This window comes from Egretta garzetta, unplaced genomic scaffold (genome assembly GCF_000687185.1).
Source record: "Egretta garzetta isolate BGI_Z169 unplaced genomic scaffold, ASM68718v1 scaffold644, whole genome shotgun sequence".
NCBI classification, from domain to species: Eukaryota; Metazoa; Chordata; class Aves; order Pelecaniformes; family Ardeidae; genus Egretta; species Egretta garzetta.
Genome location: NW_009259452.1, coordinates 275,930 through 302,234, shown reverse-complemented (window position 1 = coordinate 302,234; position 26,305 = coordinate 275,930). Strand labels below are relative to the sequence as shown.

At 44.4% G+C, this 26,305-nt stretch overlaps 1 protein-coding gene across 1 annotated transcript in view; it reads left to right on the top strand.

Moving 5' to 3' along the window:
* Positions 1–26,305, top strand: part of LOC104124785 (myosin-1B-like) — an 83,793-nt gene that overhangs the window by 30,462 nt on the left and 27,026 nt on the right. The window contains 10 exon segments of the mRNA XM_035892719.1: positions 18,653–18,764; positions 21,547–21,639; positions 21,736–21,799; positions 21,889–21,987; positions 22,079–22,182; positions 22,365–22,503; positions 23,095–23,213; positions 23,314–23,463; positions 23,543–23,713; positions 25,675–25,984. Coding sequence (XP_035748612.1) covers positions 18,653–18,764; positions 21,547–21,639; positions 21,736–21,799; positions 21,889–21,987; positions 22,079–22,182; positions 22,365–22,503; positions 23,095–23,213; positions 23,314–23,463; positions 23,543–23,713; positions 25,675–25,984 — 1,361 coding nt within the window.

The window sequence follows — 26,305 nt, the reverse complement described above, 5'->3', positions numbered from 1 at the left end:
TTGATACTGGGGGTTACCCTGACCCAGGTGCAGAACCTTGCACTTGGCCTTGTTGAACTTCATGAGGTTCACACAGGCCCACCTCTCCAGCCTGTCCAGGTCTCTGCATGACATCCCGTCCCTCTGGTGTAACAACGACACCACTCAGCTTGGTGTCATCTGTAAACTTGCTGAGGGTGCACTTGATCTCGCTGTCTAAGTCATTGATGAATATATTAAAGAGCACTGGTCCCAGTATGGACCCCGGAGGGACACCACTCGTCACCAGTCTCCATTCGGACATCAAGCCATTGACCACTACCCTCTGGATGCGATCATGCAACCAATTCCTTATCCACCAAACAGTCTACCCATCAAATCCATAGCTCTCCAATTTAGAGAGAAGGATGTTGTGGGGGACCGTGTCAAAGGCTTTGCAGAAGTCCAGATAGATGACGTCTGTTGGTTTTCCCCTGTTCTGTATGCCACAGAAACAAAAGCAGTAGAAAACCTCCTTGCTCAGGAACACCCCTACCTGACAAAGAACTGTTTAGGCTTTTGGGAGCCCCACTTCCTACTTTTCATTATTTTTTTTTCCTGCCTCCAACTCAAGCAGATCATCTTTTTCTTTCAGGAAGTGTGTAGACTTCTAACTAAATTGTAGTCCAAATCATTACTGTCCACAGATACAAACTTTATAGGTACTAGTCCACTTCTTTGAAAATAGCTTTGCTTTCATTCCACTGTAAAGACAGGATTTTGCTTTTACATGGGCTCTATCCTCTCTACTTTGCAGCATATGCACAGGATGAAACCCTGGATTACAAAACATGGGTTGCAAAAGTCTTCCAAACTCTTGGATTTGTATCAGTTCATTACAGGAATCAAGGCTGACAGGTCCATTTTATCAACTTAAGAGGGCAGCTCAGCCACGAGGGGGAGTTTGTAAGCCCACTGGCAGCAGAAGATGACATTATTCCTGTGGGACAGACAAGACCTCATCGCCCACGGACATCAGCTGCTGTGGTCACAGGGCTGTGCAATGCTGTGGCAAGCAGAGCAAACCTCCTCTCACTGTGGAGTACTGCAGGTCATATGCACACCTCAGCTGATCATTGCAGTCTGTTATTAAAGCCCTTTCTAGGTCTGTCTTGGGAGCGGTCTCCCTACTCAGGCACCTGGAGTTAGACCATGGGCTGGAGGGCCCGTATGTCCATGATGCAACAGCTGGACTGAGTGCAGGTGTGCAAGCGTGTGTATTTTCTAGTGAAGATCAAGTCAGACCAGCTGGCGAGCAGGTGAGATGGCCTGGGAGCAAGGGGTGAGTGGGTCCCCAAGGGCCAGCCCCGGGTGTGAAAGCACTTGTGTCTTGAGGTGTAAGAGGATGGGGGTTGTCAGCTATGGGACCAAGGGAGTCCCAGTCATCTGCATGTGGTTGGAGGACAGTATCAGCCACTGGAGTGGGGCTGCGGCCTCGGGGGTCCGTGTTTCCTGGTGCCAGAAACTGGGGACACTACAATCCAGGGGCTGCTACTGGCCAGACTGAGTCTGAGCCCAGCTGCTGGAGGGATCCACCTTGTACATATGAATTTATATTCTTGCTGGTAGACCCCCATCCTGCTCAGCCAGAGAGGGGGCAAGATGAGGCCGTTGGTGCTCTCTGTGTGTAAGCACTTTTAGTGTCTATTTGTGATCTGTAGGACCAGTCACGTAGATGTGTATGTAAGTACATATGTATATATGTATGTAAACATAGATTTATATATACACAGATGTATTTATGTATGTAAGCACATATACAGGGCATATACTTTCACTCCGTGTGTGTTTATGCCTTCTGGGAATATATCTTCAACCTTGCTACAGGAGGCATGGAGAAGGGGGCATGGATCTGGAGGCACAGAGCTGCAGCAGCCTTGCCTCTTCTCAGCCTGTCAGACACAGCACGGTGCATTTTCCTCTAATGTCTGACATAGTCAGCAGGAGCCAGCTGAGCTATGAGTATGCTCAAAATAGCAGATTCTATATTTCCAATATGGGGAGGGAACTAATCCTTTTGCAAATGTTTTCTGCCTGTCAGTATTATTTACCAAACCTTCGGAATATTGTGAGGGAAACTCCTGGACTGACCAGGGTGATGGACTGGGAAATACACACACAATGTGTATGTGAAGACTGGTGTGTAAATTGACTCTGCAAGTAGAGTTGGTTTCTTTTGAAAAACTGACTCCTAACTATATTGACAGATAGAGACCGGAACACTAAGGCCAGGTTCTCTGCAAACCACTTGTTGGAAGCTGAGTTACAAGGAGGTATTGACAATGCAAATTAGTGTCCTCAACTTACAGAAGTTTCTAATTTTACAAAGTCTGGTATTAGGGCTCCGGTTCAGGAACACTGTAGGCCTTTATGAGGGATGAAAGGCGCAGATTTCAGCCTCACCTTCCTGTCAAGGATTCTGTGCTTTTTGCTCCTTCTCTACCTCCTTTGTCTCTACACCCCGCCTTTTTAATTCTTTCTTTGAGGTGAAACTTGTAACTGTAAGTACTTTTAACATGGGGATAGTGCATGTGAACACTGTCAATAATGTGCAGAGTGTAGCGGTGTGGTTCCCCTGTGGGGTGTATACATGTGCTCCGTGTGTGTGTGCCTGCAGGGGATACCTCTGCAGCCTCGGTGCTGGTTGGGCCTGAGGGCTGGGGCTGTGGCAGCCTTGCTGCTCTCAGGCTGTTGGATCCAGCCTGTTACATTTTCCTCTAAAATCCTGGGCTTGCTGAATTGGTGTCACAAGAGTATCCAGGAGTTCCTTCAAGTGGCTTCAGCTGGGAAGAAGAGGAAGGGGGCTAAGAAGACTTGGTGCAGGGTATTCCCTGTTAAATAGGGAAGAAAATGACAATACAGAGTTCCATTTGTCTGTTTAAAAAACTAGAGAATTGCAGCACATTTAACCGATGCCACTGTTTTCTATATCCATCCTCCCAGATATTTTCATAGCAAGGAGAGCAGCAGTGCCTGAGGGAGTTGGGTTCAGCTTGGATCCACAAAGATGCTTTGGAGAGCAGCTTTGGATGGGATAACTGGCCAGGCAGTGCTGAGCGGCCATGAGATGAGCAGAGCCGTGGGGTCAGCCCAGAGACCTGAGCGGCTGACTGCTGTCAAGGCTACAAGAGAAAGGAGAGGTGGGTATGGGCAATAGGAGAGCAACAGGGAAAAGCAGTCTTGACTGTGTCAGAAGGTCACTCCTCCACTCCATCTTTACTGGCTACTTTGAACAGGACACATCTCAAGCAAAGCACAATGTCAATTGTAGAAGATATTTTACAAAAAGCAGTGGAGTCCTTAGCACTAGCCCAGAGCTTACTGATGCCCTGGTAATCACTACTGAGTACACTAATGACTTAAAATAATGAGAGCTGTTTCATAACCTGCTAGCAGGCTCTACGGTGAAGGATAGCAAGGGTACATGGGGCATCACCTCGGAGGGGTGTGAGGTTACATAAGGAATGTGAGGGCACAAAGCCCGTTGAGGCAGTACTGGAGGCCTGTGCGAGGTTTTAATGCAGTGTATATATAAATAGAATTGCTGGCATGAGCTTTCCCCCAAGCTGCTCCTGGGATTTGCTTCAGATCAAGCCACTTCGGAAACTCAGAGACTATCCCCAGGGACACTCATATGTCTGCAGCGATGATTATCGGCCTGTCCTAGTCCAGGATCACTTCTCCGAACTATCTCATATAACAACACAGACACACACTTAGCTTCTTTAAGGAAGGTGATATACCTTCTCACATGGCTTTCAGATATTTATTAAGGCACAACCAGCTGGTTCTCCCACCTATCCACCTATTTTTGATTCTCCACTGGATTTGTGGAATAAGACTTCCCTTTACGAATGCTATTTTTCTCAGTATGTTTTATCTACCAATGTGTCCTCAAATTCCACTCATTTTTAGCTTCTACGATTTTCCAGTACAGGCGCCAGGTTTACTGGGCCACAGTTCCCTGAAACACTTTTTAAAAATTAGCACTGTACTAGACAACCTCCAGATCTCCAAAAGCAAAGCAGTTTTATTAAGAGCTCACACACCACAGCCTGTTCATCTGTTTCATCCTCACGTCTTTTTGGAAATCTTGTGTAAAACCCACCTGGTCTTGCCCACTTCTTACTGCTCGTTTTGTCTATTTGGCAACAGGCAAAATATACAATGATCATCATTTTATCAGCAGAACAATTCTGGCATGGAAGTCAAGCCGTTTTTTTCCCAACACCATTTTTTTTCTCTGCTGCTACTAAAGAACATCCCAAATAAGCAATACAATTTGCTCTTATACAAGGAGACAGTCCAGGTGTGAGGCCAGCACTAAGTGGGATCAACCAGTCTGTATTGATTCAATTGCTCCTGCCTCTACTTCTGCTTTTGCTGCCAGAATTGCCTGGGAAAAAAGTGGTTTGTTGCCTTCACAATGCCAAGGTACAAATGATGGCCTGGTAATGAATCGCTTTCTAATTTGGTTGCCTCAGGAAGGGCAGAGGGAAGTAGAAGACCTGTCATTTACAGGGAAATAGCCCCACAGTCCACAGGGTGATAAATAGTTCTTGCCAGTAACTTGCACAGAATATGGATTGCTGCCAACTTTACAACTGGTGAAACATCCTGACATAGTCACATCACTGCTTTATGCTGGAACAATAGAGATCGCCTTTCCCCCAAAGTACACAACATATATCATCCATCATTTTGCAGTCTTCAGTTGTTCGGTGAAAGACATCTCCGATGGCAAGTTTAGATTAACTTTCTTTTCCCTTTACATAAATTATCTTCCAACTTCCATTAGAAAAGAGTGTCACTTAAAGACAGGTTGAGAAGATGAACTTTTAGTACATATTTTTAAAGCTCAAGACATTTGCTTCTATGAAATGCAGGAACCCTTGCTGAGTTCAGAAAAGCATTTGAAGAGACAGCTTTCCATGAATATGCATTTATTCTGCCATCGCTGATCATTTGAGCCTAAAAATCAGTCTGCCTAATCTGAGAAGAGCTATGGAGCAATTCTCACTCTCCTGCCCATGGAATAACAGACTGTGTGGCAAAAAACTTTCAATAAACAGATCATTACAAAATGAAACTATGGGGTTACCATGGCATTAAATTGCAGTGAGTCACGTCACAGTTCTGTACCTTGTGGATGGTGTTTCTTTTCCTCCTTTTCTGGTGAACCAGTCCCACACAACTTTGCAAACATATAATTTAAAGCACAGGGAACGGGCTTTATCCCATAATGAACACTAATAATGTGTATGATAGAGTATCTTTGTGGCTTTCAGAGACCTGCAGGAACAGTTAAGGACGAAGTCCAAACAGATAGGATTACTAGTGCACATTAATGATTTTAAAAGACAGGCAACTTTGCATTACTGAAGAATGTAATGGAAGAATCCTACATGAAGGCTAAAGCCACAAAAATTTATATTTTCAGAGGCTGTTTAAATTGATGGGGGACGACAAGAAGTTAGCTGCCTCTCTTCCCCTTTCATTCTTCCTGGCATACTGCAGTAACAGCAACACTATCACCAGTTAAAATGCAGTGATAAAAAGGCTGAAGGGTGGATGGTACGAGGAACAAACATGTACCTGCTCAAAGGCCTAAGAAAATAGGGTCAGGTATGAAACATGAGAATAGCCACACTAGTTCAGAGCAAAAAGTCTATCTGTCCCAACAGTGTCAGGCACCTGCAGATATAGCAACTTATCAGGCAGTGGTCTGGGGACTTGGTACAGCAGGGTTACCTGACTGGCCACTCATACTATGAAAATCACCTCCTTATGAGCTTCCGATGGAACAGATACTGCGCAGCTGTAACAGGATCAAACCTATTTAGTGCTGTAAACAGGTCTGGTGCTGCATCCCGCACTAAATGCAAGGAACTGAGGAGTCTTTCCAGAAGCACAGGAACAGAGAAAACAAACACTCATTTATCCACAAAGAGCAAAGAATTTATAAGATAAATGCAGGTTGTGCTTTGCATGATGTCTAACCTTTCAGCTACCATGACAGGCTTATGTACATATTTTATATATTGTTTGACAAAACCAGAATTATGAGAACTCATGTAGATGTTGCTTGCATGATAATGCCTTAGTTGATCAACCCATGTAAACAGCAGAATTTACAGAATTCCATGAATAGCAGAATTTACAGAAACCATGCAGATGAATCAGACAGTATAACACGTGTTTAGACACTGACACAATAAAGGTGTGGCACTTTTCTTGACAGATAAATTGATGTAAAGGATGCAGCCATACTTATGCTTCTGATAAATTCACATCTGTGCGCATCGTGAAAATAAGTAGTATGAACACCACATCAGTCAAGATGGACAATAGACTCAGCATGTCAGTATTGTATCTGTATCTGCATAGATATATACAGTGCTTCTAGAATTCACCTGGTATGTTTATATGGGTCAACTTAAAATGTACTTTCAGCAGATCTTCCTGATACGTGATATTTTCTGGGTCTTTACAGGCAACCCATTTGGTTGATTGTTTTTTCAACTTAAATAAACTTTGAAGGTTCAGTTTATCTAACTAGAAGTGGAAATTTTTACTTAGCCACAAGAGAGGAAATCTTTTATATTTCATCTGCCCAAAGGAGACATTATTCCCCCACTCCTACAATGGGAAGCAAGGTAGACATCAAGACCTTCGAGTCATTTAACTCCTCAGTGCCTTACTGGGATGCCTCAGAAAGTCAGAATGCTCAAGGACACACATAAAGCCTTTCCCTGTCTTTGTATATTCTTGTTCTTCCAATGTAACGACCCTGCACTGATGGGAAATCAGGCCTGTTGGATGGTTATCAACAGGGGGCACTCTGCTTTGGGAATAACAGTGATGCCCACATATATCCAGGAACTTGGGATCCCTCTTAAAGGACAACTCTATGCTCTGGAAAACAAAAGGAAGCAGCAACTGTGGATCTGTCTCATCTAGAAGACAATGTTCCTCCTCAGACTGCTCCTGAATGTTTTTATTGCTTCGTAATGCCCTGTGTAAGGTAGGTACCCCAAAACGTACATTCCCTTCCCGCACCCTCTCAGCATCACCAGATTAGAGTTCCTGCAGGACCTGAACAACCCTAACCGTGGGTCACAAGAGATATTGAGAAATGCCGGGAAACCCTGCTTATACTCTGCAAACCAGTCCTATCACACAGCGCCTCACAAGAAGAGTCGCAAGACGATGGGGCTTCCAGCCATCTTCTGGGGCCACAACAGTGTGTATACCCCATGCCATTCCATTGCTGAACTTTGCAGTGCTACTCTTCAGCCACTGTAGGCTACAATGCCTCCAGATCACAACTTACCCTCTTGTGGCCATTTTCAACAAATGCCTCTGCACTCTGGCTTTCTCTGTCTCCTTGAGGGACTCTTCTGGTTTTCCTGTTCCTCTTGCAGGTTTTCAGAGAAGACTGTACCTGAGACAAAGACAGAGAAGATACAATGTGCCCTGAAGATGGTATGGACCTGTCTCCGCCATTCCAGTTTGGAGGAAGCAATGTTTTATTTTCAGTATTCCAGAGGCATGATAAATGGTGTGCAGAGGTATAGGGCTTCTTTCAGATATTTGTGCATTCCTGAGGGAGGCAGTGTCAGACATCAATACCTGTGGAGAAAAGAGAAGGAATTTTTGTCAAAAAAAGAGAGGTTCTGGTTAAAAGTTCTTTGTATCTGCTGGCAGCAATCATGAATCCGGGAATGTCGTCACCTCTAAGGGTAGTTCCATTTGGCTGGGGGAGATATGCACAGTATGGAGATTCCTGAAACTCATCATGTGCATCACCTGCAGTCCCTTGTTTCTCAAGAGCCCAGGTCCTCCCCTAATAATGTGTGAACTCCCAGCATGCTGGAAGATTACCCTTATTGCTGCTCCTTCATTCCAGAGGTCCTCCTTTGGGGTAGTCATTCTCATTGACCCTCACAGGCAGATGCCCTGCATAGGGGCCATCCATTATGCCTTCTGGCAATGAATTACATCTCCTTTCATCTGTTTTCAACCATCGCCCTGCTATTTTCATTCACTGTTGTATAGTTCTTACATAAAAGAGACGTTGAATACATCTATGACACTCAGGATCTTTTAGATAACATAGACATAATGCCTTCCCCACTGAATCTTTTTCAAGATGGAGAATCAAAGTCTCCTGGGTCATTCCTCAGGCAGAGATTATTCCATAACAGCCATGTTCTTCCCTTCTGCGTGCCTCTTCTGCAGTTACTTGTTCTGACAATCTGGCAAGCAGACACCGTATTTCAAAAGCATCATTAATACTGATTTTTCAATAATTCTTGAAATATTGGGGAACTCCCAGAGGGAAGGTAGTAATTTAAAACTCTATAAATATTATACGTTTGTAACACTTACAACAGTGTTGTAAATAATAGACTAATCATATTGATATTGATTTGAATCAAACATTGGAATACTTGATATGCCAAACTAAATACAGTAATTTGTACTGTCTTTTTAAGGTAGCTTAAATTGTGTCGATATTTATGAGTTTATATACTTTCTTGTTAAAAGTAATAATACTAATAGCTTATAGGTCTGTTACTGATTTTCATTTTTATGCATTTTGGTAAGCTATAACACCACAAAACAGAGCAGTACACACTACACAAATTTAAAATTGCTTAATTGACAGGTGTCAAAATGATTCTGTATGTGTAGGGGCACAGGTGGGTGGGTGTGCCTTTGGAAAGGACTGATTCTTCACCATAAGATGTGGTATGAGAAAATGCAAAATCACTTTTATTACAAAAGAATTAGATGAGTCAGGTGTAAAAGACATGATAGTCTCTGACAAAGAGTAACCATGGTTCCATTATCCCTACGGTAAGCTAAAGATGCACATAATTAAAATGCAAATGTAAGTACATACAGCAAATAATGCAGCCTGCAATACATCTGGGGGAGGGGGTTACCAAAACCAGGTCTTGAGAGTGCTAAAATGTAAAAAGTGCATGCAAGTTTGGTGCTGCAACCAGCGCAGCTGATTTGAATCTTTGATACATAGCAATTGGTCAAAGGAAAATACAGCAATAATATTATCGCCACATCTGAGTAGTTATCGTTGTCATTTCATGCAGTGTCTGTGCTCACACTTCAGGCCAGACTGTGATAGACTGGCAACAGCTCTGACCTTAAAAAAAAAAGCAAACAATGTAAAAAAAAGCATCGAAAAACATACTAAAAGAGACTCAAGAAGCAAGAGAAAAGGCCTAAATAGGACACATCTCAACACTGCCTGTTGCAGTGACAGACTTGAAGGAGTCTGTTTTCTGTAACAGCATCCCAAAGACCCCCTGAGATGCCTTTACTCCCCATACAGTGTACCTAAATAGTAGGCATCATGAACATAATCCAAAACACATAGCCAATGTGTAAATGCACCAAGGACATTCCCTAGATCAAACCAACATGAAGCGATGACAACAATGCATCGGAAAATCCATCTCTTTCTTGATAGGCACCTGGGTCAATTTTACAAAAGGGGGATAAGATTTCATGGCCTCTAAAGTTTAAATGATTTTCTGACAAATGTTTCTTCTGCCTTTAAAATAAAGAAAAGATGAGGTAATGATGACAGATTTACTTGGCCACCTCATCTCCCATACAAAATAATCTAATGGTAAGAGCTGTGGGAAACCTGAAATCGACTCTTACTGTCGCTTGAGGAATTCAGATCCCCAGCTCTCATTCTCATAGCTATATGGTGCTCAGCAAGCTCACAGCATGTGCATGGGCCCATGTGGGAGTGGATTAACGTTTCAGTGTTCCTTCTGAAGTTCTACTCTCCAAGAGAAAAAAAAAAAAAAAAAAGAAAAAACCTCTACAGGAGTGCTTGGGACACAGGCAGAAAAGTAGGGATGACTTCTTAACCTACTGGTTAGGAAAGCCATCTGTTTAGCTCTACATGCTAAACCTTATTCAAAGGCCTCTCTGTATATTTGATAGCAAGATGGAGAGTTTCATTCCTTACTTTCCTTGCTGTAACTGTCTTGTAACTGGGTGATAAAGCTGCAGACTAAATTAATAGTTATAAATGTGAAATGATGCCCATAAGATGAACATCACTACACAGAAGAGATCACAAAGATACAATAGCTATTCCTCTGAAAACATTACTTCTATTCTTGGCTATGGTTCAAAAAGGGAAATAAATTGTTTTACATTATTAAAAAGGAAGAGAGCACAAAGAGAAACTATTACATGAGTGTATAAATGCATGACATACTCACAACTTGAATACCACATGCAGTTCCAGCTACATGTACCCCAAAAGGAGATGAATGACCTGGGGAAGGCTTAGAGAAGGACAACAACAGTGAACAAAGAAATGTGATCACTTCTGAATTAGGTTTTATTAAGGAGTATAAAAGCGTGGGTGGAAAAAGAGAGTAGACAGGAAATAACATTTCACTGTAGGTGACCAATTAATTTTGCAGATGGATGGCTGAGAACAAATAAAAGCGGTTGCTCTTCATATATGCAATTAACTTACTGACACAGTATGTTGTAAATGCTAAATGCTTACAGGAGTACAAAAAGGACTGAAGAATTTCATAGAAGAAATCCATTAAGAACTATTTATCCTAAAGGCACATCATCAGGACACCTTGAACCATTAGGTTTTGCAGGCTGGGAGAGCACTTTGGGTAAGCAGGACTAAGTGTGTACCCTGTTGTTGTATTCTTTCCTGTACATCTGTCCTGCCCATGGCTGGGGACAGACCAGGGGGTTTGAGGGACAAACTACATCTGTTCTTATATTTTTGTCTAAAGATTTTATAGATTGAAGTGGCCCATGGCAGAGTAAGGAATTATATCTAGGTGCCTCTCTGAAGGAGACAAAGGTGGGAGGAAGAAAGCAGCTGATTTTAGTTTTCAGTGCCACCTACTTTGGTGTGTAAGACAATTTTGTGCTTTCTCTGATTAATAGCTCATATACTGAGACAAAGGAATAGAGAAGAGAAATATGGGAAACAATTCATGTGACTAAAAGTAGCCAACTTACACCATTTTAGGCAGCCCTGTATTTGACAAGTTACTCTCAACTACATCCCATCCCCCAGTCAAAGCTCTTAGAAAATGCTCTTAGAAATTCATCCCTATGTGACAACCACAACACCACTTAGACATCTACACTTAGAAGGCACTGTTACTTGTACTCACCACCACCTTCATAACTAATATCCAGTAGGTACCACTGCTGCTAGTCCTGCCAGCCCAAAGATGAGGCCAGCGAGCACCTCCAGCGAGAGATCTTGAGAGAGGGATTAGGCTGTTGCAGAAATGGCAAGCATGCAAAGACTTGGGAATGAGATAAAAAGAAAGCAAACTTTATGATGGATTCCTAGGCTAATCTAGGGCAATAAATAGACTGGATTAAGTAAGGACTGTGGACTAGAAACTACATAGTGGCCAACACTCACAACCTGGGGAACATCAGGGGCAGCACTCAGACATGGATAATTTGGGTTAGAGATAGGTCAGGGTCAAGGACTCAAAGACAGGGACAGGCTTGGGAGTGTGGAAGGACTCCAGGTGAACATGGGTAAGGTGAACATGGGTAGGGATGTGAACTAGTATATTGGGTTTATGTAGCAAGGTCTTGGTAGTGGGGGGCTACAAGGGTGGCTTCTGTGAGAAGCTGGTAGAAGTTTTCCCTGTGTCTGCTGCTGACCAAGGCCATGCTAATCAGTGATGGTGGAAGCGCCTCTGTGATAACATATTTAAGAAGGAAAAAAAACCATCTGCAGCTCAGTAGCTGGAGAGGGAAGAGAAGTGAGAGGATGGGAGAGAAAACAGCCCTGCAGACATCAGTGAAGAAGGAGGGGGAGGAGGTGCTCCAGGCGCCAGAGCAGAGAATCCCCTACAGCCCGTGGTGAAGACCATGGTAAGGCAGACTGTCCCCCTGCAGTCCATAGAGGTCCACGGTCCTCCTGTAGCCCGTGGAGGACCCCATGCCAAAGTGGGTGGATGTCCAAAAGAAGGAGGCTGTGACCCCGTGGGAAGCCTGCATCAGATCAGGTTTCTGGCAAGACTTTGTGGACCCATGGGGGAAGGAGCCCACGCCAAAGCAGGTTTGCTCGTAGAACTTGTGACCCCGCAGGGGACCCACACTGGAGCAGTCTGCTTCTGAGGGACTGCACCCCATGGAAATTATGGACCTATGCTGGAGCAGTTTGTGAAGAACTGTAACCTGTGGGAAGGACTCATGTTGGAGAAGTTCGTGGAGGACTGTCTGGACTGTCTCCTGTGAGAGGGACCCCATGCATGAGCAGGGGAAGAGTCCTCTCCCGAGGAGGAAGAAGCAGCAGAGAAAACGTGTGATGAACTGACCCCAGCCCCACAGTTACCTGCTTGCCAGCTGGCCCAGCTTGGCTCTCGCGCTCATCCCATGGGCATCCCACATTCACAAGTCCCCCTGGGCATACCAGCACAACCCCCCACGTGCCTGATGCCCCAGCCTGGACCCGAGGCCCCCCTGCGGACCAGGTCCAGATGGTCCAGCTTAAAGTTTGCCAGTGAATGCACACACACACACCACGCACACCAGGACTGTGGGAAACACAGATGCTCGGCTACCCCCAGCATCCAGCACCAGGCACAGGGGTTGTTAATTCCAGTCCCACTCCAGCCACCGGCACTGAGCCACTCACTCACCTCACTCCCCCTGCTCACCTCAGTGTCCCCTAGTAGCTGGTTTTGAGAAAACACCCCATTCCCACCCAAGTGGCTGGAAGCTACAGATCCACTCACTCCAGCAGCTGATGCTGGGACCCTACTGGCTCCAGCAGCTGACACCAATTTTTACTCACACAGACACAGAGGCCTCACCAGTAGCTGGCACTTAGCTCATGCATGCACATGCATACACAGGATAGAGTGTGAGATTACACAGAGAGTCAAGAAACTATTTCATAAGCAGATATAGGAATACTGGACAGGCTGTGGTGACCAGGTGCAGGGCTCAGCCAAGTGCACTGACTGGCCCCATTCTACATGAGACCGTTCCCTTACACCTTTTTCTGTTTACCCCCCTCTTTGTTCGTCCCTGTTCCCCCTTCCCCTGCATGTATCCTCGTGGGTTCTTATAGCTCTGTCAGCTCCTGCACCCACCCCAGCCCCGTCTGGGATCTCCCCTGGTTTACAGTCATGGAGTCAGGTTGATCTTCCTGGAAGTGGTGCCTGTAGTTTCTTGAAGCTCATCAATTAGTGTGACTGGCGTTTGTCTCTCCTCATTGTCTCCATGTTTGCCTTCTCAGGTCTGTGTCTCTGCATATATAATTTCTGGTTCTCCCTTTTACCTTAGTTTCCCAACTGACAAGGTCCCTGATCTGGTAACCTTGCTGGAATAAACATTTTTACACGCTCACATGCCATCATCAAGGAGTGTGACCGACCAGTTTTGGTTCCCATCACCTCCTCCCTTACCATTTGTCAGTCAGGTTTGTGTCCTGGTATGTTCTTGCTTATGGCTTCCCTCCTTTCTTACTGTCCCTTGAGGTGTCAAAAAAAGGTCCTTAACCAGATACTCTTAAAGGAGCAGACACTCTCCTTCCATACACCCTTGCAGAGCAAGTCAAAGTTATTCTGGTTCAACACTCAGACTGCTCCATGACATCCTCTGCAGGATAACGGAGTGGCACAGAAGCCAGGCTCCTTCCCACAGGCTGAGACTTTGAGTTTGCCTGCAGTCCTCATGTATTGTGAATCTACAGGCAAGGAATGCAAGTCTGCCTTGTGGCCCATAAACTGGCAGTGGTCTCACTCCATCCCAAGCTTGGGGCTGGTTTCAGGCTTGCCAGCACCCCGTACAGTGGTATAAAGAAATTTAATTAGAGAAGAATTCTGCCTCACTAAGTCTTCCTCCTTCTCTGTCAGCATGTGCAGATAGACAGAGAAGATATTATGGGATCCATTAAAAACATAGTCCATAAAGAAATAGTGGTGCACATTTTTTAGAAAAAATCCCATCTTGTTGGTTAAAGCAAGCTCTTAAAGGCAGGAGCCCAGTGTTGCCTTATTTGGCATTATCAGAGCTGTCTCTGGGTTCCTCCATCCTCCATCCTGGCACAGAGCAATGTGAAAAGAACAGGTCAGTGCAGCTGACTCCATACAACCTTAAACCAATCCTGTCTCTGAGTAATTAGCAGAGAGATCAGAGCTTCAACACGTTTGCAACTAAAGAGTAAATTATTATTGACCAAAAATAGAGTGCTTGAGTGCTGTGTGGGCAGGAGGTTACATATAAAGAGCCACAGCTGAAGGCAACCTTATTCTTTGTTACCTCAGCATCTCACGGTAAGTCCCGTCTGCTTGCTTCATACTGTGACCATGGCATCTCCACAGCTCTGCAAAGAGGTGGAATATGTAGGGGCATCTTCCTCTTATTCCCCACTTCTAACATTCCAGGTAATGCTTTACATGCAATGCCAAGGTTATACAACCCAAACTACTCCAGTGTGGTTGGCAGAAGCAGAAGCAGAAGAGCCATGCCACGCTATTCCTTGATGGCCTTCTACAAACTTTGCTATCTCCAAGCCCTATGAAACAGCACAGGAAAACTAACTCTGAAGGCAGTTGAAATTGATTGGGAAAATATATATAATGTAGATGATCTTTTCCTAGACTTTAGATTTATTTTCTGCAGATCACAGTAATGTGGTGAGGAACACAAGTTTTTCTGTGGGTTTTGGCTCTAGATCAAGGGTTGTAAGGTTCTGTGTACAGTTCAGCTGTTGGGACAGACTGCAGAAGGTGTATAAATGTTTGATAGTCCATATGCTCAAGAGAATGGCCTGGTTTTGATTTAACTCTCTCTGTCCTTTCTTTAACCATTTCACACAGGTACTGAAAGCAGATTTCCTCCTGGGGTCTCTGAAGGTAAGGGTTTAAAGAATAACATGTAGCTTTGCTAACTGATCCTGAGCAATGAGTTAAGCTCACCCAGACAATGGCAAGGGCAGGTGGCAAAAACCCATGTGGTAGAACCAGGTTCACTGAAAAGGATATGTGCTGTTTTAATCAATATGATCACATTCACAGTTCTAGGTAGGAAATATTCCATTTGTCGGGAAAGAAAAATGACAGATACTCAAGCTTAGCCAAGAGGCGATGAGACACAGTGGCAATAATTGATTTTTGTGGTGTAACCTAGGACTCTGGGATTTATAGATTATTAAAATTTACTCCATGCCATCTGCACAGCTGCTGGAAGCCTGAAGCTGAGGCTGTGTTCAGAGAGAAGGCTCAAAGTACAATTCAAGAAGGGTCTAAGCTTATCCTGCCTTAAGTTAGTTTCCTCTGGGGTAAGGTCTAGAACACTATATGCTGACTTTGGTTTATCACACAGGTCCTGAAACCAGAATAAAGTTCAGGATGATCTTAGCTCCTGCCTGATAGATGGATCTGTTTATGTACAGAGTCACCTTCACAGAGAGCTTAATATGCAGCATTCCCTTCTGGGGAATGTTGGCGATTGAGTGACTGGGAGAGTTCACCGGAGCACCAGAAGGGACCTCCGCACATGTGCCTTCCATCCTAATGCCAAAAAATGCTCGCTGAAATTGGAGCTGAAGGGGATGGAAGTACAAGCTATTCTCCCAGAGAATGCCTTCTTCTCTGTTCATGAATGCATAAAGATCTAAATTTTACACTATTTCCTATCAAAGACATTCAGTAGCTTAACAGATTGTGCCCCTTGAGAAACTTTCTGATAACCTGTTGGCATTTTCTGATGCTCTGCTTAACCTTTGCATGGACACTGAAATAATTTCTCTTTTTCTTTCACGTTGCTTCCCTTGAGCCACTTAGAGGCAGGATCACATAGGAAAAAATGCTGGGCTCTATATACATAGAATAATACTTTTCAAGTGCGTTAAAGGTTCTGGATTCTGTGCTTTGAAATTCCTGGCTCTTGAGAGATGCAGTCCCTCAAAGTCCTGCAAGATGCATATCCCATGGCAGAAAGGTTTTGCAGAGAGACATCAGCACTTCCACAGCAATGCATCCAAAAGCAGCATTACAAACGCCTTCAGATGCCTTTCATCATTTTCTTGCACACAAAATCACTACATGTTGATTGTTACAATACTGCGATGCCCTGGAAGTATACAACTGAGGTGCTCAGGTCTGTCCCTTTATCTTTTTTAAGTACCACAGTGTATCAGACAGCCCATGAAGTAGCAGGAAGAACATTCCATTTATGCTAGTTCTTGCCTATATTATTTCTGCCTGCGTTATTTCCAGATGCTCTTGAATTGTCCATGTCAGTCCTTCCGACTGTAGCACCAATAGCATCTCTAGATATTGCTAAAAATGTAAAATAAATGTAAAATAAAACTGAGCATAAAGCAGTTTTCTGAAATATTTCTACTAGACAAACCCCTAACAATGTACATATTGGTACACATTAATTGTCTTTTAATGGTACATAACCAATATTACTATCTAATATGTTAAAGCTAAAAAGTACTTTGTAAGGTACAATTCTTTGAAATGTTCCATCAACTATTTATTTACCTAGACAATACTATGGTATTTGTTACTACCTTTAATATACATTATATTCCTTTACTAATTTATTTTGTCACAAATCTAAAAATACGTTTTATGTTTGGTTCATATGATAAACAGGTTTGGCTTTAGGTAGGTGATGATTGACCCTCACAATACGTTCCGGTGCTCGGTGCAGACAGAAACTACTTGAACTTTCCCTGCTTGGTATTAAAATGTAGAAAAGAGAAGGGTGCCAAGAATACCTCCACTTAGAAATTATGTGTGAGAGCCAATCTGCTTAATTTACGGATGTTACTTCTGCCTAAACTTTTAGATGTTTAATGAAACAGTCTAAGTGCCGATGTGTATGTGGCTTTGAGAAGTGTGTGGCTGTGCAGCTGTGTGAATTGCAGGTGAAGACACAGCAGGAGAGGCTTCTGAATTGAGGCTGCATGTTCTCTCTGCCCTCCTTTGGGCACACAGACATCCCATTTAAGGAGGATGTCTTCAAAGACAATACACCTCTGTCTACAGAAGGAACTTTCTTTATTAGGACTTCTTCAGCGGTTACTTAAAATTGAGGCAGAAGTTAAGTGCTCGTTGCCAACCAGTCCTCTTCCTTTTAGTCACTGAGCATGACCACTTTCTGGATAAGTATAAATTACAAATGCAGAGGGTCTCTGAAACTTTTCTTAATTCCTCCAGAGCAACGCCAGCCATGAGTTCAGATGCAGAGATGGCAATCTTTGGAGAAGCTGCTCCTTATTTACGGAAGCCTGAGAAGGAGAGAATCGAAGCCCAGAATCGCCCGTTTGACGCTAAGGCAGCCTGTTTTGTAGTAGATGAAAAGCAAATGTATGTGAAAGGTACCATACAGAGCAGAGAAGGTGGCAAAGTCACAGTTAAAACATATGATAATACGGTAGGTGATACCAACTGTTACTCATACATGGTCAACCAGTTCAGGCAGTTCCCTGGCTTAGATTTCTTCTCCTGTTGTTCCCTTATGGTTTTGTCAGACTGTGACGGTGAAGGATGATGAAGTCTTTCCTATGAATCCTCCCAAATTTGATAAAATCGAGGACATGGCCATGATGACCCACCTCCACGAACCCGCTGTGCTGTACAACCTCAAAGAGCGTTACGCAGCCTGGATGATCTATGTAAGTACCAGCAGCAGTCTTCCTTTGGGTAGCTGGAGGAACTGCTCTGCCAGGCTATGTGGAAGCCAACGTGCTGCCTCCCTTCCTCGCAGACCTACTCGGGTCTCTTCTGCGTCACTGTCAACCCCTACAAGGGGCTGCCGGTGTACAACCCAGAGGTGGTGGCTGGCTACCGAGGCAAGAAGCGCCAGGAGGCCCCTCCACACATCTTCTCCATCTCTGACAATGCCTATCAGTTCATGCTGACAGGTGAGTCATTTGGCAAGAACAGGAAACCCTGACATAGGCAGGGCTGGCTGCTGGGTCAAGGCACACTTGGCAGTTCAGGCATCTTAGGTGCTGTTCTACTCAGTGCCTGATGGCAACAGCCCCCATAATTCCCCAGAACAACTCAAGATTAGGCTGCCTGTGGCATCTTAATGACCCCCCTGCTGTCAGGTAATGAAGGAAAGGCAGTAACTAGCTGTATGGCTTTGTGCCCACTTTCCTGGTAAGGAATTTAAAGAAACAATAAGGAAGGAACACAGCAGAGAACTCAGATTCCAATTAAACAATATTCAAGCCAAGGTCTTAGAACATAAAATGAAACAAACAGTAAGTGGGAAGCCTTATAAAGAACCACCGCTTGGAGTTAGATTTTGGGCTGCTCTATCCCTCTGCACAAAAAGTCCGCATGCAGACTAATGCAGAATTTACTTATCTGGTTACAAAGTGATAAATATGGCCACAGCATAGTTTTTTCCCTTGAAGTCAGTTAGTTATGTCTGAGGAAGAGAAGCCCTCAACATCTCATCTGAACAGCTCTTTCTGTGACTTTATTTTCAGATCGTAACAATCAGTCAATCCTTATCACGTGAGTATATTTTAGTATGTGTGACAAAGCTGACGGAGAAGTAAAAATGTTTCCTGTTTCCTGTGACAACATTTTCACCTCAACAGCGGAGAATCCGGTGCAGGGAAGACTGTGAACACAAAGCGTGTCATCCAGTACTTTGCAACAATTGCAGTTACTGGTGAGAAGAAGAAAGACCAGCAGCCTGGCAAGATGCAGGTATGCCAATGGCTCCCCGTTCTAGTGCTTGCCCCAGACTGTGCCTGCAGAGCAGAAACTATCAATGCACATTTTGGGGTTGCAGGACTATCAAAGGCAGAAAGAGTAGTGTGACTGAGGAGGCAGTCAGGATGCACAGTCTGAGCACAGCTACGGTCATTTATCCCTGCTACCCAGCCCCCTTCCTTCTGGACAATAGTGGAACTCTACTTAAAGAAACATTTTCTTAATGCAGGAAAGGCCCAAGAGTCAGTTTCCATTTACACAGGGGAAGTCTTCATCAGGGAGAGGAAGGTAATGTAAGACAGCAGTGTGCTCTGTGCTGACTGTCGGCCTCTGTATCACTCCGTTGGTATTCTGTGAGACCAGTCACATCTACAGCACCTGAGTGGCTGCAAGTGTAAAGAGCAGGCTGTTCCCACTGGCATGTGACTGTGCCATTCCTATCTCTTGTTTCCCTCCTATTGACAGGGGAAGTGCAGGGGCTCTGAACTCAGGAGCATTTGTGCTGAAGTTAGGAGTCATTTCAGTTGCATCAGGGAGCAGTTTCCACTAGCTTGTTCTCCTGCCTGTGGTCAATGTAGCAGCCCCAAGGGGCAGCATCAGAAAAAGGACAGATTTGAGGCAGCTGGGACCACTTGCCTGGCAGTTAGAAAGTTACCACAGGCAGGATCCTTCCCAGGGAAGAAAGCAGACGCTCTGATGCCCCTTTCTGCTGAGCAGCCCAGCTGCTGCAATCTGAGCCCACGGGTGCATTTGCAAGGCGTGGGCTTCATTCCCTAGCACAGAGCAAGCAACAAACGTCCTTGTGGCACAAGTGTGTGTCACCACAGCCTGCAAGATGGTATGTGCATCAAAGCAGGTGACACGTGGCAGCGTGTTATTTGAGTACCCAAGGGCACAGCAGAGCCTAAGGAGATTCCAAGGCTGAATATTCTTTTTGCGCTCAGAGGCAGGTGTCTGTGATTGATGGGTTGTTGTGGCCAAGGCAAGTTCATCATCAGCACTGTTTCTGTCAGCGCCATTTCAGAATCTCCTGGGCTCAGTTTTCACCAGCTGCTCACTATGCCGGGACTGATCTCAGAAAAACTTTGAGACAGCAGAGAGATGTAGTGACCATGTTTGATATAAGGAAAATCACCTGGCTCTCATGTGGACAACAACCTGTTCTGCCCTCTTCCAAGTTTATTCACAGAATACTCTATTTTTTTAGGATTCACAATCTCTGTAACAGTAGTATGTGCCTCTTCATAAGGACATTAAATAAAACACTCAGGTTATAGTTCAGTCTAGCCCAAAATCCTATCTCAGATGCAGGCTGAAATCAGATGCCAGGCAAGAGTATATGCGTAAGGGAAGCACGCAACAGCATTTCCCCAGAACACTGTCTCAGCCTCCAGCACTTTGTCACCCAGCCTGTAGACAGGACTCCAGAATGAACTCCTGTAAAGAATTGCCATGCCTCTGCCATGCCGCTCTCCGTGCACGATGCTCCCTTGTGAGCTCCCTGGTCACAGCTGTGCACTAGAAGGAGGCTTGGGACTGGTGTCGTCGGTTGCATTGACACACCCTTTGCTTCTCTTAAACGAGGAAGTGAATTCAGAAAGCTAAAAGATACATGTGAGAGGGCATTTCTCTAGGGATTTGGGATTTCTTATTTAAAAAAACTATGTGGAGTTTCATATGCTACTGTGCTGCCTTAATTTTACTGGGTCCGCCTTCATGGTGGACTAATAAGAACTAATTTAAACCCATTGTGCCATCTGCAGACAGTACTGGGAATAGCACTCCCTCTCCATTGCAAAGGTTGTTAAAGGCTTCACTGAACACCATGCACAAAGATGCAGCAACTTGAGCTGTGCTGCTAGCCTGTTGTCTGGATAACAACTGACTTTTTTTTTCATTCTCTGTTTTCCACCTCTGTCTTGGAAATTATCCCTGGCAATGCTTTCACGCCCTGACTATGTAGGGATCAGTCATGACTTTACTAGAAGCTTTGAGAAAAGCTTTGCTCTACCATTCCAGAAAAAGCACACGGTGACTTTGCTTCCTGGGCTGTACTGCACAGAAAAGGAGAGATGTAATGTCACAGAAGCTTCTTTCCTCCCCTATTTTTGCAGTAACAGGAATGACACAATACAATAACAAAACTTTACATGTTGATCATTCCTTCTGTAGTCACGCAGCAAAAACCTCAGAGTTTCTGTTCTCTGCTTTTTTAAGTTTGGTACTTGAGTCTCAGGCTTTGCCCATGTCCACTCTTCTTTCCAAAGCTTGTCTGGAGATTTATTTCTGCATTCAGAAAGGCTGCTGGTTGAATGCAATCACAAAACTTCACATTCTCCCTTGCTAGGTGCTTCCTACTAAAGGCTGTACCGCTCTCTCTATGTCCTGGGTTCAAGTAACCTCCAGAAAAAATCCCAGAATTTTCACATTTTCTTTAGTTGTCATGGCCTTTGTGAATGAGAATGTGGAAGCACCTCTCTTTTTCAGGTTTCAAACTCCCTGAGCTCCACCATAGTCACTCTGTATATGATTACCCAATATATGATAGCAAGTACAAGAAGGAAACAAGATACAGATCTGTATTTCAGCATCTTCCATTTGAAACCAATGGCAATATTCAGGAGTGATGGCTGATGAGTGCTTAAACACTCTGCTTAAATTTTAGGTTAAAATCGTGCCTGAAGTGTAAATAGGATATGTTTGTAATATCTCCTTCGCAATATTTGTTATTAACCAGCAGTGAAGTTTGACAAGAGGCTTTTTCTCCTGTAACTAGGGCACTCTGGAGGATCAAATCATCCAGGCCAACCCCCTGCTGGAGGCCTTTGGCAATGCCAAGACTGTGAGGAATGACAACTCCTCACGCTTTGTGAGTTCATTTCAGATTTGTTGGGATGCAGACATCCAATGCATGTCTCATTCATTGGTCACTATAACCAATGGGTTGATCTGTACTGCTTGATAGGGAAAATTCATCCGGATTCACTTTGGAACGACTGGCAAGCTGGCCTCTGCGGATATCGAAACCTGTGAGTTGGAGCAACTCAATGCAGACAGAATTTGTGCATTTCTGATCTCAAGTTTACTGGGAGACTAACACCACCTCTCTTTTGGTTAGATCTTCTGGAGAAATCCAGAGTGACTTTCCAGCTGGCCAGTGAAAGGAGCTATCATATTTTTTACCAGATAATGTCCAACAAGAAGCCAGAGCTCATTGGTGAGTGCCAGCGGTTCTGGGCTTGGCTCAGCGAGTGCTTTCTCTTTCCACTGTGACCCGGTTCCACCAAAGGTGCCCTGTATACCTGCAGATCTCCTTCTCATCTCCACCAACCCCTACGACTTCCCCTATGTGAGCCAAGGAGAAGTCACTGTTGCCAGTATTGATGACGGCGAGGAGCTGCTGGCAACCGATGTGAGTGCAGCGGAGCACGCACAGGGTGGCCCCACAGCCAGACCCATGCTGCACGGTGTGGACGGGGAGGCAGGGGGAGAAACCCCACCTTCCCACCGCAGCACACATCCCCATTAACAGCACCCTGCGCTTCAGCCCTTGGGCTTCTCTGACCTTCCCTGACCTGCCCGTTGCCTCTGCAGAGCGCTGTGGACATCCTGGGCTTTAGCCCTGAGGAGAAGGTGGGGATGTACAAGCTGACAGGGGCCGTCATGCACTACGGGAACATGAAGTTCAAGCAGAAGCAGCGGGAGGAGCAGGCAGAGCCGGACAGCACAGAAGGTAGTGTTGACTGCAGAGTTTGCTTGTGAACTGCACCGGGAGACAAGCTAGCAACCCTGTCCCATAAAGTGCCCCACACTGTGAGAGTGATTTTCCCTTCCAGAAACTAAATTTTGTTGCAAGTTAAGTTTGCAGTTTGTTGCAAGTTCCACAAAGTCAGTGTTTTAATTTATGCTCTGCCAGAAAAGGTATTAGGTATTTAAAAGAAGGATAGATGAGGTGCTTAGGGACATGGTTTAGTGGTGGGTTTAGTGGTGGGATGGCAGGGTTAGGTTAAAGGTTGGACTCGATGATCTTAAAGGTCTTTTCCAACCAAAGCGATTCTATGATTCTATGATTCTAAAACAGAGAGACATAAAGATGAAGCATTGCTACAGGCAATGGGTGGGGCGTGGAACACAGGTGTGCTTGAGCTGAGACACTGCCCGTTTTGGGGGGAAAAAACTCTCCATGGGGTTGGAGGGGAGCTTCCCTTGACAATAGGTGCATTTGAGTAGCGCTGAAAATAGGCTCCTTCTAACAGAAACATCCTGGAGGACCAGGATGCCTTTCTTTGTCTCTTCTGAACTCCTTTGCTGTCTCTGATCCTAGTGGCTGACAAAGCTGGCTACCTGATGGGTCTTAATTCTGCTGATTTACTCAAGGCTTTATGCTATCCCAGGGTGAAAGTTGGGAATGAATATGTAACTAAAGGACAAAATGTTCAACAGGTACCTACATAGCTGATCAGCTTTTCATTCTATTCAGACAGTTCTTTCAACTTTAAAGCTAACTCAGCTTGCATCACTGCTGTGGCTGTGTTTCTTACAGGTATACAATTCAGTGGGTGCATTGGCTAAATCAGTCTATGAGAAGATGTTCCTGTGGATGGTTGTTCGCATCAACCAACAGCTGGATACCAAGCAGCCCAGACAACATTTCATTGGAGTCCTGGACATTGCTGGCTTTGAAATTTTTGATGTGAGTTGCAGCAGGCATGCTTGCCCATTGATGACTTCTCCAAACTAACTGGCATTTTTTTTATATTTTGAATTTGCAGTTCAACAGCCTGGAGCAGCTGTGCATCAACTTCACCAATGAGAAACTGCAACAGTTCTTCAACCACCACATGTTTGTGCTGGAGCAGGAGGAGTACAAGAAGGAAGGAATTGAATGGGAGTTCATTGACTTTGGGATGGACCTGGCTGCCTGCATTGAGCTCATTGAGAAGGTAGAGGAAATCTTTGCATTTTAGGAGAGCACATTTCTTTCATGGTCATTTATTTTAGTCCAGTAATTCTTAATAAATTGACACATTACTGTCAGATTACTCTCTCTTGTAAGAAGAGGCAGTTTATAAAACCAAAGTTGTTGGAATGGTAGGCTGCCTCTGCACAATGATTTCCAAACAAGGATGAGGCGGAAGGGAGAGGGGGTACACAACGTTAATTTGGTGCCTTTAACAAGACTGCCTCTAACACTAAGGTGAACCTCACATCTTACTGCTTGCAGTAATGGATAGAATTAAGTGCTTTGTTCTAGCAACACAACTCTTCCTGGCCCCTCTGTCGCTGCCAACTGCTACTGCACTGGAGATCTTAACGGGAATTAACCCCTCACTGCTATGTTACAAGTCAGCATCCAGTGGCTGTGCACAGCACTTACCTATTGTGTGCAAATCCAATAGGCACATACCCAAACACCTCCCTCCTCAGGACCACAGAGGTATCTTCCCCCAGCACCACTATTCACGTCCAGAGCCCAGTAACTGATTCAGCCATCCCACATGCATGTTCGCTGCTTAATATTCACACCCATGGGTTATGCCTTTGCACACATGACCCTCACATTTCTTGTTAACCTCCCATGTTTCCCACCACATAGCAGCATCTACAGGCAGCACCATCATTCACAGCTAGCGCCAGTTACCTGTTGCTAAATTTAACATGAAAAATCCACATTTACTGTTCAGTGTCCACACATTTTGTGTCCCATATCTATGCAATAGAGAGTATTAGAGCCAGAGGAATCAGAACACCTACACAGATCTAACCCTGTAGTCTCTTTTGTAATGACATTAAAGAAGGAGACACTTCTAGGATGCATATCATCTCCTTGTGAAGTATGTCCTGTAGTGATTCTGTGAAATGTCTTTGTAATGCTTCCATTATGGAAGAGCAATCTGGACAGCTAACTCAGGTCTAGATTCTGTTTTATAGACACCTACAGTTAGGCAAGATGAATGCTAACCCCAGAGCTCTCACACAGCAGCCACACCTAGAGGGCAAAACCTTCATTCCAAACACAGCATCCCTGTCCAACATCCACCTCCTGTGGTTGCTGCTGGTCTGGAGGATCCCTGATTCTAGCTCTGGCAGCTATCTAGCTGAAGTAGGATGTAAGCATCTAATGGGATCTTATTAAATATAATTAAAAGAAAAGGTTCATACAAAGAAGGAACTCCTACAGTTCCCTCTAGGCCAATGAAGTTCAGGTCACATCAGCATCTCCAGAAAAATCAGAGGACGTGCTTACTTGCACTATCAGAAGATATCTAATGTAGCTCAGATGAAAGCTCTGATGTCACTGAGAACATGCCTACATCGCTATATTGAAATACTTCCCATTTTAAATACAATTCTGAGACAAATTAAAAGTCTACAGGTATTCTAAAGCACCAGATTATTGCCATTTACACGCCATATAAGGTGATGAAAATCTGATCCATCATGCACATTCACTGGAGACAGAACAGGAGTTGTTAGATATTAGTTACCTATGCACATTCCTGAGGAGCCATCAAATTAAGTTCGCATTGACAGTTGCAAGCTGATGGCTCATAACACACACCACAGCATCAGTCCAGAAAACAGGACGCTGAAACCTACTTGTAACAATATAGGGTGAAGATGATTGAAACAACCGATTATGATATGTATATACACATATATAGAGCCATTCACTCAAAGATGCCTGTAAATGGTAGTCGAGTTGCCATGTTCATGGGCAGTAGCTTGATAAATGCAGATTAATTATAGTTTGCCTGATTATTGTAATAACTAGTGACGCATTAAGAACTTACGGAGTACAAATTACAGTTGCTGAAACAAGCCACAAATCACATGCAGGGTGACATTTTATTTACTTTTTCTCTCCCCACTTACCTTCTTCATGTATTCATATTTCTCCCAGCCCATGGGCATCTTTTCCATCCTGGAAGAGGAGTGCATGTTCCCCAAGGCAACTGACACCTCTTTCAAGAACAAGCTCTATGACCAGCATCTGGGCAAGTCCAACAATTTCCAGAAGCCCAAACCTGTCAAAGGCAAGGCTGAGGCCCACTTCTCCCTGGTGCACTATGCTGGCACAGTGGACTACAACATCTCTGGCTGGCTTGACAAGAACAAGGACCCCCTGAACGAAACTGTTGTGGGGCTGTATCAGAAATCATCTCTGAAGCTGCTGTCCTTCCTTTTCTCTACCTATGCCGGTGCAGAGACAAGTAAGTGCGTTTTCAGTGATGATAAGGCAAGAATCAACTAAAGTCTACTTCTGCTTCTCCTCTCTGTGGTACGCTCTGGACTCTCTATCATCCCCTAATGTCACCTTGTTCTTGTGTGCAAACAGATATGCCAAAACTAAGACATCAGCATGCAGAACTGCTGAAAATACCACATTCATGTGGGGCAGAGAAGTAAAACTCAGCAAGTCCAAAACAAAGTGGCAGGAGGTGTATGTTTCCTGACTTACCATGTCATGAATCATGTGCATGCTTACTCACCCTCTAGACAGGTGCCAAATATACCTGCAAAGCACAAGCGCT